General features: G+C 48.7%; 1 protein-coding gene across 3 annotated transcripts in view; it reads right to left on the reverse strand.

Annotated features, from left to right (window-relative positions):
* The window catches only part of GRIA1 (glutamate ionotropic receptor AMPA type subunit 1), a 117,096-nt gene extending 103,099 nt beyond the window's left edge, over positions 1-13,997 (reverse strand). For 2 of the 3 annotated variants that reach the window (XR_015276584.1, XM_023935918.2), the window contains exons 1-2: positions 13,551-13,810; positions 11,317-11,454 (exon numbers count right to left, since the gene is read on the reverse strand). Coding sequence is in view for 2 of the 3 variants with exons in the window: in XM_023935918.2 (XP_023791686.1) it covers positions 11,317-11,454; positions 13,551-13,632 (220 nt within the window). In the remaining variant the exon portion in view is untranslated. Of the gene's footprint in view, positions 1-11,316; positions 11,455-13,550 lie in introns of all 3 variants that reach the window. The other variant, XM_023935917.2, reaches the window with a different exon arrangement.
* Positions 13,998-14,702: the final 705 nt, after the last annotated feature.

Raw genomic sequence — 14,702 nt, forward strand, 5'->3', positions numbered from 1 at the left:
GGATATTGTGCATGGCAGACTTCTCCTGCCTGGAGCTGCAGAGATGGGTTCCATGCAAGGGAGCTGGAACAGACTCTTCACCTTCTCTGCATCAGTATTTTGGGCAAAATACTCTATTCACATGGAGAGAGAAGCAAAGGAGAAGTAGGAGAGAAGCATCTCCCAAGGAATTTTTCAGAGCAGGTTGATTCTTGAACTTCTCAGAGCAGAGTGCTCTGCTACTGAACAAACTTCTCCCTTCTTCCTGAAGTTGGGAGAAAGAAAACTTAGTGAGGAAGTGAGGAAGGAGAGTTCTTCCCAAACATGGACTCATTACTGGGTTTCAGGTGCCAACTCTTACAGCAAATTCTTTCAGTCTCACACAGTGTCTTTAAGAGATGATAGATTGCACTGGCTCAGAAGAAACTCTCTGCTCCCTGATAATAAATGAGTTGTTAGCAGAAGTAGCAGGCTCCCAGATCCATTTGTGATCCAAAGGGCTCACAGATGCTTCCCATTTCCACAATGCCAAAACCACAGAACACCAGACAGCGAGGGATGGGAACGAGCCTCCTGCGCCTGTCTGCTTGCTGCTCTCCAGTGGCTAAAGGGAGACTGTCAAGTGCAACTTCCCTTTGATGAAGCCTTTTTTTAATGTAAATTTGCTGTTGTTGAAAGTGAAGAATTTGCTGTATTGCCTGCAGGCAAGGATAGCTCGTGGTAAAACCTCACCCCTGTGTGCTGCACCTCTGCAGCACCTCGTGTGCTCTGGACAGGAATTGTCCATGGCACAGGCACACCTTGTCCTACAGCCACACACCTCATTCCTCTGCACAGCTGAGACAACACACCCTGGATGAGAAACACACCTTGGATGAGACAAACACACCTTGGATGAGACAAACACACCCTCTCCAAAGTCTCCCATGGTCACGCTGCAGGATGCTGATGTACCTGAATGTCTTGGCCCCAATTCCCTCCATGCCCAGCCTCCACAACTCTGCTCTAGATTTCACTCCACAGCCCTGGGGATGACTTTTTCCCCCCCCAACCTGTTTGTTTTTCAAGTTGTTCTGCTTGACTTGCTAGTTTGGATTCACACTTTTGCTTTCTGTCCTGAGACAGGCTTGGAACAGGAAACCTGAACGCACACTGCTCTGAGACTCTGAGGTTGCTGCCAAATGGCAATTAGAACTCATGACAGATTGGGATGGGATTCAGAATGTCCCAAGATTTTCAGGTGTGTTTTGATCTAGAGCTCTGGGTCTGATTTGTCTCAGCTGCTATAGGATGCCACTGTAAAAATTACTATTTCTTTTTTTTTTTTACGGGCCAAGCATTGGAGTTTTTTCCTTCCCCACAAGATTGTTTGTTCCAGTGCTGTACAAGGTTTAACTGTGGTCTTCCCATTTGAGCTAGAGGGGGTTGCTCAGCCAAATCCCTGGGTGCTGTTTTGGAAATGCCACAGCACCTGAAGGCATTCCTTCCATGATGACAGCAACCCCACGATTCCCCCAGAGCCCGGTCCTAGGGACAGGCACAATCAGCCAGGAGTGCATCAGTGGGAAGGGGGAGAAAGAGATCTGCATAAAGACTGCAAAAGCAAACCCAGACACGGCTGTTAGAGCCCTGCAAACGCTCCTGCCAGCAGCAAGCCCATGGAAAGTGAGAAACAGAGGAGGCCAAGAGGATAAAAGCACGTCACAGGACAATGCCAGGCCCCTGCCCTTGGGGGGCCACTGCAGTGCGGTACCAAAATACAGAAGGAGAACCTGAGCAGAGCAGTTTCTGTGCCATGAACATATGTTTTCTTCACTTCTCAGCAATACATCAGAATAGCACAACTGCGAAGAGCCTGTTTGCAATGTGATGCCTGCTTTTATCAAAGCCCTTACAGGCTGCTCGCAGGGAGAGCAGCAAAATGTTTGATACTGCTGAGATGTCACCTTCAGCAGAGTATTGAGGAATTAGCAGAAGAGCATGATGCAGCTGCAGACACTTTGGGATAGGATTCATCTCACCTGCCTCCCAAAGTCTCATGGTAAACTAAGCCAAGATCAACACAATTCTGTTGCTTTATCTGGTACTTCACAGAGGAAGGAAAAGTTCAATTAGAGGACACGTGGGCACAGGTTGAGAACAAGCTTTGATGGGCTAAATATTCTCAAACAAAGAGAAGTTTGAGAATGGTCACTGAGAGCTGCTGCCTGAGATGCTGAGTGTTGGCACCTCCAATGCCACATGTGTGACTGCTAAGCCTCACTAAAACCATGATGATGCTTGGATAAGAGTTTCCTCTTTGACAGAACAAGCCTGTACCCCACAGTAGTGCTTGTTCCTCCAGAACAAGAAATAGTATGGGCTTTTTGGGGAAGGGCTCATATCTGAAGGTGTGTGGCTGCTCTGGAAGCAGGGATAGAAATGCAGGAGCTGTTTCATGTCCCACCTGAGGGCTGCACAGTGAATTCACTGCCCTCAAAGCATCAGCACATAGACATGGGCATGTCTGGGAATACCAAGAGCTGATTTTCCAGGCTGTGTGTGGCTGTGGATGGGTGACCTCCTACAAGCCTGGGCACTGCTCGGGGCTCAGGAGAGGTGCTGGCATCTGCTCCCACCGAGGTCTCTGCCAGTCTGGCACACCAGGCTGCTAAGGTGGAGGATGTTATGAGATAGATGACTCAATGTTAGAAATCTGCCTGACTTCATCCACACATTTCTTTCAGGTTCCCAAACAAATGATGACTCCTAACGCCCGTCAGCCAAGGCTAATCCAGGTCCCAGGCTCCTGGGACCTGAGGAGATCTGTTCCCTGACAGTGGAGGAGAGGCTCCACTCTCCCCACAGCCTCTGCCTTTGCTGTCCCCACAGGACAGGAGCACAGGGACTCCCAGCTTGCCATCCCCACACCCTGAAGCTGCAGACAGTGGGTTTTGGCCCAGCCATAATGAGCTGAGCAGGAGACCCCAGAACGAAGACAGGCTGGAAGAGTGAATTAATTCTGATTAAATCTGTGAAATGCACTCAGATCTGTCTTTGCTGGGGACAGACTGGGGACAGCTGCTGTGCCTGCCTGTTTTTCTGGGACAGTGAGCTGTGAACAGCGCTGCTGCTCGGGCTGCACTGCTCCCTGCCTCCTCCTCGCCTGCAACCATCTCCTCCTCCTTCCCCCACTGCGGCCGTGTGTGGTTTGGCTTTCCATTACTTCTTTTGGTAGTTCATTAAAGACATTAATCACCTTCTGCACAAAGACATTTCTCCTGAACTCCCTGCAGGCCAGGCCTCTTTCTCCGCTGCGGCTCCGCTGGCTGCTCAGCCCGTGCAGGGGCAGGGCTGGTGGCTCAGACCTGCCCCCGTTTCCCTGCTCGGCACCAACAGGGTGGTCATCCCCAAGCCTTCCCTGCCATCCATGCTCTGGCAAGATCCTCCTTTCCAGCTCACCTTCACCCCACTGTGAATCTGAAACCTCAGCATTTTCCCTGGCCAAACACTCCCAACACATGGCCATCGTATGTCACCTGCATGGAGGTGGAGGACAGGAGTAACCTGAGCTGTGGTGCTGACCAAATAGGAGACACCATGAGCTCCAGTTCAGATTTGAGCAGAAGGAGGCAGAACCCTCAGAAAGAAAAACCTTCCCTTGCAGGGCTGAAAAGAGAGACAAGGGAAAACTCCCCCTATTGTACTCCACAGCCCCTCCAGAGCTGCTGCCTTGCCCCTTTCCCACATCATGTCTCCTACTCCAAGGTTTCTTCATCCTCTGTCCTCTGTGACCTCTCTGTTGGACTTTGCTTGCCTGTGCTTCCCTCACAAGCTCCCAGTTACCAGCTGGTAATTTTTTCTGCTGTTTACCTGCCAGAATAGCAGTGCTGTCTCCTTCTATGGGGTGGCACTGAACGGGATGTGGGCGCTGCGTGGAAGGAAAGCCAACAAGGCTCGGGGTGTTCAGGGGATGCTGGCAGGCCAGCAGGAGAAAAACCACGTCTGGATCTGTGTAATCACTGATGTCTTTTGCTTGTTGAAGCTCACTACTAGCAAAGATCAAAGCAAAGTGTTTGGGAGGGCGGGGAGGTGAGAAACAGCCCTTGATTTCATGTGAGATTCTTCCACATTCTGCATCCAGATTACTTACAGAGGTTTCTGTATCTTTTCTCTGACCCTCCAGCCCTCAACCTTTCATCTCCCTCCCACCTCATCTCCATTAGCATAGTGGCAGGATCTCACCTGCAAAATCAAAGCCAAGACTCCTAGGGCTTATAGAGAAATGCAGACACGTACTCCACATCCACACTAGAATCCTGCCATCAGCACAACTCAGTCTTAGACATCAGTTGTTTTCTTTTGCACTCCTCCACTCTGTCAAAAACAAATAAAATCAAAGAACGAAAAGACCCTCTTAAAGAAGCCAAGATATGGCAATTTTTAGCTGTCAGTCACTTCTCCATTGCCTCTCACTGCTGCTTCCTCAAGGGGTCACTCAGTCTGGCGAAGCATAAGCATATTTGAATTGCAGCCCTGGTTGAGGATTGGCAGGGTTTGGTTTGCAGACAACAGGGAAAATAACTGATCTACATTAATAACAAGAAACAACATTTCAGGAGGTTTTTGTCTTTTTGTGTTGTTTTGTTGGGGGTGTTTTTTTTAAGAGTGCCCCAGAGGAGACAAGTGGGTAGCTGCTAAAAGGGCAGTGTGAGAAAATCAGCTGGAGGCTCGTTACTTTTTAAGCTAATGAGAGATCACTTCAGCAGGTGAGCAGGGAGCAGTTTCTGCTCCATCCCACACTGTTATTGTCCCAGTAATTCACTACCATTTTGAAATATTTTTTGCTGGAATGATGGTGGATTGCAAATGGCTTGGTTTGGCCCCCCTTCTGCACCCTGCCCAACCCCTGGTTTCCTCAGGTGTTACCAAAGGATTTCACATGGAACTTTGCACTGGGAAAAACAGTGCCCTGTTTCATTTCTACACAGCTAAAGTAAGAGAAGTAAAACCTCTCTTTAAAGGAATACAGTGGAAATAAATGCATCTTTGTCTTCAGACTCGTGTTAATACCGCACCCCGGAGAATTTGGATCTTAAGAATATTAAAGTCTCCCTGACTTATTGCCTCTTTAAGGAGCATGTTGATTTTGTGTTTGCTCTGAGCTCCACGTGTTACTGAAGCTAAGTGGGACCTTTTCCATTTCTGGTGGCAGAGAGCTGCTGCCTTTGGGGCCCTAACCCTATTAAGGGAAATGTAAACGTATATATCTAAAATTCCCACCAGTTTTGGAAATGAGCAGCATACTTCTGCATGCTGCCTTCCTTGCAGTCACATGAAGATTTCCACTCTCACCTTGCTAATAATGCCAAAAAATAAAGCCTGTCTGTTTCTGGCCTAGTAGAATCCCTATCACATGGAAAAGCTTTATTTTTAGAGAAGAAAAGATAAGCTGTGAGTGGAAGCTGTGACTGTCACACAATGGACAGGTCTGGCCTGTGCTGCTCACTGCTTCTCAAATCCCTCCTCTGCCTACTGCAGAGCCCAAATTTTACTTCTTCACTCTCTTTTCTGCTTGTCACCAGTGCTGGGATCCTTTCCAGATGAGCAGATAGATTTGCAGGTGTGAAATTCCCCTTATTCCTCCCTCTGATTTTTCCTTATGGCGTCATATCTGCTTTTTTCCCTAGACAACTCTCCCACCACCCAGGATAAAAAAAAAATTAAATACACAAGAAATAATCATGCAAAGAATAAGTGCTCCAGTGGCCTTTGAAGAGATGGCCACAGCAGACTGGGGGACACTTTTCCTGATGTGTGGTGCCAGCCTCTCACAGGGTTACCTCTGTGAAGGGGAGCCCCATCATGTCCCCGCTGATGGTATCGGTCCACATCTACCCAAAACCCTCCGTGCCCAGACCCCTGGAGGCAGACACAACCTGCCCTGTCCTGGCAGCTGAGGAAATGGCTCAGCAATCATGCTCTAAATGTTTCTCCTTCTTGGGGAAAATCATATGGGACAAACTCCTGCCTTATCCAGTGGTGGCTGTGACCGCTGAGCACCCAGCGCTGACCCCAGGGCCCTGTTGGGACACAGGGGGCTGTTGTCACCTCCAGGACCTGCTCCCGCCTGTTTGGCAGGATTTCACCCAGCCATGTGGATTTTCAGCACTCTCCAAGCTGCTGACATCTCACTGAACACACACTAGAAAGCTACAGCCCATCCCTGCCCGAAACTGAGCAACCTTAACCTCAGGTTGATCTAAAGTGAGTTGTTGCTCCGTGATTCATCTGTCTGCATCATATCTTTTCCTGTTACATAATCCAAGGAGATGTATCTCCTTGTAGTACCTGTGTTGTATTAATCAGACTGCATCTGATCATTAAATCCATGTTTCTCTTGGCTTAACTCACATTAAATAGTCATAGCAAGCATCCTGAGCTCTGCAGGAGAGAAAAAAAAAATCCCACAGCACTTACATGAGATTTCTGACACTGTGAAAATAAAAACAAGTCTAGCAACACCACAACTATTACAGGGCTGGGCTTATTTAGACTGTGGAAGTTTAATTATAAAAATTGCATTCTAATTGATTACTGCTGGAATAATTACAGCAACACCTTTACAAGAAATGGCGGCCATCATATGTTTGTCAACAAAGAAGTTTCCTTTAAATTCAACACACAATAATTGTTTAATTAAACCAAATTCAGATTCTCATTTGAGAACATTCAAATGCTTGCCTATTCCTTTCTATCTCTGAGAGGTAATTTAGGAGATAAAAAGCAATTTCTATAAATACTCTATCTATATATGTAAGTATCCAAGGAAAAGAAGAAAAAGACTTCATTTCATAGCTGATCTGGATGTAAGCTTGCTGCTATTGATAAGAACATAAGCACAGAGTGAGTGATCACTACAAATCCCTCTCTAATTGGTGCTTGGAGGCCTTAATAAAATATGAACAGAATCCAAACTACATGTTCATTTTCTAATTTGCAGAACAGATCCAACTGTTGATATTCTAGCATCACCCACAGCATGTACTTGGTAAGAAGACCCCACAGTAACTGTATCTGTGCATACAGGGAAGGAGAGGGATAAATAATTCATTGTTTTTCAGCCTCTTTATAAGTTTTCTTGCAGCTGTAAAATCCTGTTGCTACCCTGTGCAGATTCCTGTGTTTCAGGTGTGCAGATTCTGAATGCCCCTTGCCAGCAGCCCACCACCCAAGCACACAAAATCTGGTGGCTACCTCAGCAAAGCTGCAGGGCTCAGTGATGAACAGGGGTTGTTTCAGTCACTGGCCAGCCCTGCAAAGTGGCCTGAGTTTTGCAGGGGCAGATTTCCCGAGCTGGTGACTCCCCTTGTGTGAGCCCACTCACAGGGCACAGCCCCCAGGGCAGGCTGTTCTCAGGACAGCCAGAGCATCTCCACGCCTGCCTGGGGTTGCCAGGCTCACCTGGGGACCTCAGCCAAGGGCTGAAAGCAGGAATCTCTGCACCACAAATTAAATAAAGCTATGGAGCTGTGGCTGAAACAACTCACATTCCCTGAGGAGCCGGGCTCTGCACAGGACGGGATGAGCATTACGCTGTGCACAGTCAGAGGCTGAGATGAAGAATAGGAGAAAACTCTTCCCAGCACAGGCTGACTCAAGCAAGAAACCTCTCATCCCTTTGCTGTCAACAACATACTGTGGACCTTCCAGGGACAGGAATTTGCAGATCTCTCTTAAGCTTCAAGGCTCGTGTGCCTTTGCACCTGGCACAGAGCAGCCCCTTTCCCACCTCTCTCCACCCTGACCTGCAGCATCAACTCTCCTGTGCCGGGTCTGCCCTGAGCGCAGTCAGACACGGCAAAAACCAGCATGGCAGGGTTTGCTAGGCACTGTCTGGAGGCCATAAAGCTCTTCTCCAAACATGGATGGAGACAGAATCCCTTAACATGTCTTTAAACCTGACCAGAAGGATTTTTGCTGTGCTGCGTCACCAGGTAAATATTTCAGCTATGCCATACCAGCATTTTACCCTTTATAGTCACCTGGCACTGCTGCGTAATTCTGCTGAAGGAAGGACTCTCAATTCACCCTCCTCCCCTAAACAATTTCCTTGGCCTTTGAGGAAACAGCACACAATTATAAAGCTTCCTAACCTTTAGTTAAGAACCCTCAGAGTGGCAGGTGTGTACTTTCATACCGGTAAGCCCCATCAGGCACCCAGCTGCAGCCACGGAGCGTGTTCATTACCAGCTATTCTGTGGGATGGAATGAATTCTGGAAGATATTTCAGATATTGAAATGTGCCCGTGCCTCAGTGATGCAACATTAGCACCAACCCCGCACATGAAACAGCAAGTCACCACACATATCTACAACCTCTTCTTGCTTCCTTCATGATTATGGTTTGCTTGAAATCATCATCTCCTGACGAGCTGCGCACAGAGACCGCAGGACGCGCACTGAGGTTCCCACAATCACCGCGTAACCATAAAAGGTCCACATCTGGGAACACCAGAAATGCAAAAGTTACTGCTGGGCTGTCACAGCGAGAGCCCAGTGACTACAGCAGCCTCTGGGTGTTCTCCAGATTCCTGCCTCGGGTGGGTGTCATTGGTACCAACTCGCCACCGGCGCGTCGTTAACAGCGCTGTCACCTGGGCACGGATGGCGGTGTCACTTCACACCACAGCCTGCTCATCCTCAGCAGCCAGCAGCTCCGTGGCAGGCAGAGGTGAACAGGGTGCAGCCCATGCCGAGGCACATTTTGCACACCATTTCCTCAGCCAGGCTGCTGTCATTGTGCTGCGCTTCACCGCGCCGCTCATCGCCACCCCGCAGCCCGCCCAACAAGGGTTTGGATTCTGCTGTCACCTCTGATTCTTAATATCTGCTCTGGATTTTGAATGATGCTGCTTCAGACACTTGCCATAAGGACTACATTTAGCACATGAGGCTGGATCCCAGCGTGAAGCAGGATTTGCAGTGGAGCTGGGACTAACTAGTCTTGCTCAGACGTCCTGTTGGAGACCCAGACAGGTGAAGCATCAGGTTCACAGGGTCCAAACACCCTTGACTTAACTGTCATAGAAGCAGGTGAAGCCAATGTTGAGGAAATGCTGTGTTCTCCATCTCCATGGGAACAAAACCGGGTACTTTTAACTGGTAGCACGGCCAGTCTTTTCTCAGAAGATAAGGACCACTGTGTGGGCAGAGTTTTTATTCTCTCTAAATAAGCAGATCTTTCTGCTGATATCTAGTCTTGGAAGCCAGGCAAGGAATTAGCTGGAAGACGAAGAATGAGCTAATTTCTGACAAAAGTTTCACTTCAGCTCTTGAGTACTAAAATCAGGTCTCCTAATGGCCTGTTTTCTTTAGGTTGGGGGGGTTTTTCCAGCCCTGGGGTACATGGAATAACACCTTCTTTTGTACCTACAAAACAAATGCTGCCTTCCATAGTCAAGAGGAACTTAGGAAGTTTTTAATTATAAGGAAAGCAAAATGAGGACAAGTGAAGTTGGACTGTGCAGAGTGCTCTGCTGGTCTGATCTAGGACAATGTGCCCTACATAGAGCTCAAATATAACATCCTTTGGGAGGCTGCCTTGCTTCCATTCAGCTTTTGTGAGACCACCCCTGCCCCCGCAGCACTAATGACAGATTTCTGAAGCATAACTGGTGTCATGGTCTTGCCATCAAAGCTGTAAACAAAACCATTAGTGGCAGGCATGGAGAGGAAGGGAAAGCCACGTGCAGATGGAGAATTTGAGTGATACTCTTGCAGTTTCTGCTTTGTTCCTGCTCTCAGCTCTGAAATAGCTCATCCTCAGCCACAGTCAGCAACTCTACCCCAGGTGGGTGACGTTTTCCCTTGATAGATACAAGGTCTGGACTTTTTCTTCTATTTGTCTGGTTTTCCTGCCAAGAAAATGCCATTGGATAGAGCTGAAATAGTTGCTCTTCCTTGATGGAAACCTTGTAGTTGGCAAACAGAGGGATATTAAGGAAAAAAAATCTCTTCAGATATGCCATTAGATACTGCAAAGGAAGTGTGGCCAAATTGTTACTTCTCTCTTCTATATCATACTGGGCAGGAAATTCCCGAAATCTTGTATTTGCAAACCCTCCAACAGAAAACATCATAACTTTGGGTTTTTTTTGTTGTTTTTTTTTTTACTTCCAAAAGCCTCATTAATTCTCCTCCTGGCTCTTTCTTCCAGGAGATCCCTTCTGTGCATATCTGAGCAGAGAGAACAGTTTGTGTTCACCTCTATCCCACACAACTAAACTGCAGGGGGGATGTTTCAGTGACTCAGGAGGACACTACAGACACCAGCCAACAGCAATCCAACAGGCTCTACGAAGGGAAGGCTTCCTCCAGCCTCTCCTGACAGCCCCCAAACACAGACACAGGCTCAGAGAGTGTCAGCAGCAGTGTCTGACAGCAGGTCAAACCAAGGAATTCTTTGTGCATCACACCCTGCCGGCGCGAGCCCCTCGCCCACAGCCCTGCACCCTGTGCTCCAAGGAAAGCAAAGGCTGCCACAGCAACCACAGGGCTGTGTCATGGGTTTTAGTTTTCATTTGGTTTCCTCCTCCTGGTCTTGTTTGTTGCTGCTAACCTTTGCTTTACCTAGGAAGCGAAGGTTGCTTGGTTTTTTTTCCAATAATATCATCTAGTGAGAAGAGAACAGTACAGCCAATGTGCTGTGCTTGAGCAGGGTGCAGATACACCCTGACATCAATTCCGTGGTGCAAACTCATTCTTTAGTATCTGTTTTTAGAGCCAGTGAATGAATTTCTTGAAACTAGAACTTTCTTTCCTCTCTGTCGTTATTAGGCATGCCCTTATTGTGGATTTAGACTCCACTTGCACCAAGCTGCTGGTTCCTGCTAGATCTTTCTTAAATTACAAGGACAGATGGTTAAACTGGGACTGAGGAAGAAGCTGTTCACACTAAACAGAGACTTCTGTGCACTCTGTGGGTGGAAAGGGGTGTCTTTGTTGTGCATCACAGCTATGGGAAATATGGGGATGAAACCTCAACGTAATGAGTTGGGCAGAGGTTAGAGAAACAAGAGGAAATGAAATGTTGGGGGGTTTATACCACTTTGGGTGCAATGGAAAGGGAAACATGAGACATGCTGGATAACTGCAGAGCTACCTCACCCCTATTCCTTAGCACAAACCAAAACAACCCAGAACCCCTTTGTCCATGGGTTTGGGGTTTTCTTGCCTGGACCCTAAGGTGAGCTGCACATTTGGTGCAAGCTGTCCCATATTTCAGACAGCAAGCAAACCCAAGTCAGGAATGAAGAACCCCAAGTCAGGCAGAGCACGGTGGGCGCTGGTACTTACAGGTGTATGTCATTTCAAAGCTGTCACTGATGTTCACAATGTCGATCTGGGGAAGGAGCTTAGGCGGTTCTGTGAGCTGAGACAATGCAAACCTAAAAGCCGCATGTTCCTGGGACTGTTGATTAGGAAATAACCCCCCTAGGGAGAGAAACAGAACAATAAGAAGAAAGGTCTTAAGAACATTTGTATGAGAAACATCACCAATCCAAAATATTCCTGAGAGCAGAGCCTGCAGCTCCTCAGCCCGGGAAGTGCCTCCAAACTCAGAAATCCTCCAGAGCACAAGACCCACAGGTTCCGTGCCCACTGCGGACAGGTTGGGAGCAGAAAACCTCTCCAATATCTCTGTTATGTAACCCTGGATCACATATAGGAGCCCTGATGCATCCCCAGGCCAAGCAGCCTGCAGGATAGGGGCAATCCATGGGGTGCAGCTCAACCTCCTCACCCCCCAGAACTTCAAGCAGGAGGAGGGGGAATGGTGTCGACATCACCTCAGCAAAGGAAGAACGAGATTCTTCCTTCCTCACCTGAGGCTCAGTGGAAGCCCTGCTGACTGGGAGGAGAGGTTTGCTACAGGAGGGTTGCAGGGGTCCCCCCACACTGTGGGACTCTGGGGCAGCCGGGCTGAGCCTGCCCCAGCAGGGGACAGGGCTGTGACAGCCAGAGTGACACGGGACTGTCACCAAACAACCGCTGCTGCTGCAGGTTTGTTGCACAGAAAGCCCCTGAATTTAACAGGTGACAGTGGCCAAACTCAAAGCTGGGCAGGAAACTTAAAGCTTCGACCCTCAAAGGAATCAATCCATACAGAAGTACAGACAAGCCCAGAACCACAGGGTGATGCAAACAGAGCAGGAACTGGGACCGGGCTGGACCTAAACTCAGAGCCTCTCTTCTCCCATGGATCTGGAACAAAGTGCAGCGATAACCCAGCCCTAGGAAAAGTTTCCTGCTGCTCCCCCAGCAGGAACCTTGGCTTGCAGCAGATCCCTTCACAGCCTCCAGAAAGATGCTATTAAATTCAGCCTGTCTTGTAATCTATATGCATTTAAAGAGAGCGCTGCTATTGGCATTTCAGGAGGAGGGAAACAAAGCACTTAGCAACAAGGGAGAATTAAAATAAAGCTGCAGAAAGTATCAATGCCCAAGATGACTTGAGGAAGAAACAAATAGGCAAGGACCTGCCATCAACGTCACTTTGCACATCTTTAGTAGAGGGGGCATCTCCTTGTGTGAAAAGGGCTATTTGTGCACCAATATCCCCCCACCTCCCCCGTTCCTCCCACCCCACAGCCTAATCATGGATATTGGAGGAATCAGATGCTCGTAACCAAGTTGCGTTTGTTGAAAGGCAAAAAAAATCTGGGATCTTGCACAAATTTGGGGTAAAGGGGAGACAGGAAGGGAGGGAGACAGGGATGCAGCAGCAACAGCAATAAAAGCACTGATTGTGCAGCTGGACTCAGGCAGGAGTTGCCTGAACTTGGTGGATTAGCAATTGATTGGCATTGTAAAGAGAAGGGAGGCGGGAAAGAAACCCGGCATGCGAGGGAAGGGAATCTGGGGCTAGGTTACAAACGATCACCAATAAAGATCAATGGGAGAGTAATAATAAACCCGGGGAAGGAGGGAGGGGAGCACTGAGAAGTTACAGGAAGGGAGGAAGGAATCAAACAGGCACTGTTGGTGTGCAGGGGAAGCAAGTGGCATGAAATGGAAAGGGACTTCAATGCAAGATCTTCTTCCAATTGCTTTGCCCTTATTCTTTAGCAATAACAACAGAGAGCGTCTGGTTGATACCTCCCGTCCCAGTTCCCTACAGATGAGAGCATCCTCACAAAAATGTATCATGCAACCGCCGATTTTGCAAATGCAGCAACGCACAATGGCAGCCCAGGCATTCCTCAGGGCAAGAAACAGATATATATATATTTTTTTCATACTTCCTCCATTTCGGAGGCACTTTTTCTCCCTCTGTATTGGGGTGTGTGTGTGTGCAGGCATTTATTCCCAATCTACCCCTCCCCCAAAGCCAAATTGATCCATCTCTGCTCCGGCTAAGCTGGTACCAGCGCACACATCCAGCCCTCGCAGCTCAGCCCCTCGCTCTCTCACACACACAGACACACATTGTGCCTTTGCAAGCACAAGAACGGGTCGGTTTTCCCCCACCATCCCCTCTCCACCCCAACCCACTCGTCAGGAACCATCATCCCCAGCCCCGCACTCACCTATCTGGATATTGTTGGGGAAATTGGCCCCTAACACCGCCCCTAGGAAACCGGTGCAGAAGAAGGCAAAAATGTGCTGCATATTCCCTTTTGCATTGGCGAAAAAGAAGCCCAGTTCCAAGCATAGATTTGATTTTTCCCCCGCTCTGCTCTCTTTAGCTGCCTCTCTCGCCTCCCCTGCGCTGCGCCTTCGGGATGCGCGTCTCCCCCGCTCGGAATCCAGCGCTGAGACTGCCGCTGAGCAGCGCCTGGCAGCAGGATTATCTGAGCCCCGAGAGAAAGAAAGAGAGCCCGCTCCTCATGCACATCCCTCCCCCGCCACACACAGCACACACACACACACACACGCACACACACACACACGGCCGCTTCCCCCGGCTCCTTCCCCTGCTCCCCTCCGGAGCTGGAGCCGCTCCCCCCCGAGCCCCCTCTAACCCCGGGGTCTCTAAGGGCAACCCCCACCTACCCCTAAATCCCAGCTTTCCCCCTTCAACTTCTCTTGGCAGCTGCTCAAAGGAACCTGTGAATCAGTAGGTGGCAAACTCCTCTAGAGAAAGGGTTGAAACTGTGATCCCATCGCTTCCCAAGCTGGGCTCTCAGCCCTGGCTCCAGGAGTTGAGCCGATCACTCTCCGGAGCCCGGATCATTAGGATAACAAAGAGGGTCCTGCAAATGTGCTTTGGAAGGAAGGATTTTTTAATCCTGAAGGATTAAAAAAGGAACTCCCCCCCCACACACACCTTTCTCATTGATTTTTCCTGCCCACTGTTAATGGATGAGGCTTTTCACCACTGCACTTGATGTGGAAGAATCTGTACTCGCCAGCACCATCAGACAGGGCAGGCTCCTGAAATTAGGGGGCTATTTTAGCTTGGACCATTTCAGAAGCTGTTCCATGGCAGTTCTAGAGAGGTTGGAGCTTATTTGACCAAGCAGCTTTGCTCAAAAACAAAAGGAAAATAAAAATAAAGGTAGAATCAAAAAAACCCAGCTCCTAGGCACAGCTTGGGATTTGGAAGTTTTTGAAGAACTGTGGTGAACACAGAGCCATAGTCACCTCAGAAAGGAGAGAAAAATTCACCCATTTCCCCCTGAAGTCCCAAACTAAACTTGAAGCCATTCATGCCACAAGCTGAAATCCCACGTCCAGGC

Source organism: Cyanistes caeruleus, chromosome 15 (genome assembly GCF_971803275.1).
Source record: "Cyanistes caeruleus chromosome 15, bCyaCae1.hap1.1, whole genome shotgun sequence".
Lineage (NCBI taxonomy): Eukaryota > Metazoa > Chordata > Aves > Passeriformes > Paridae > Cyanistes > Cyanistes caeruleus.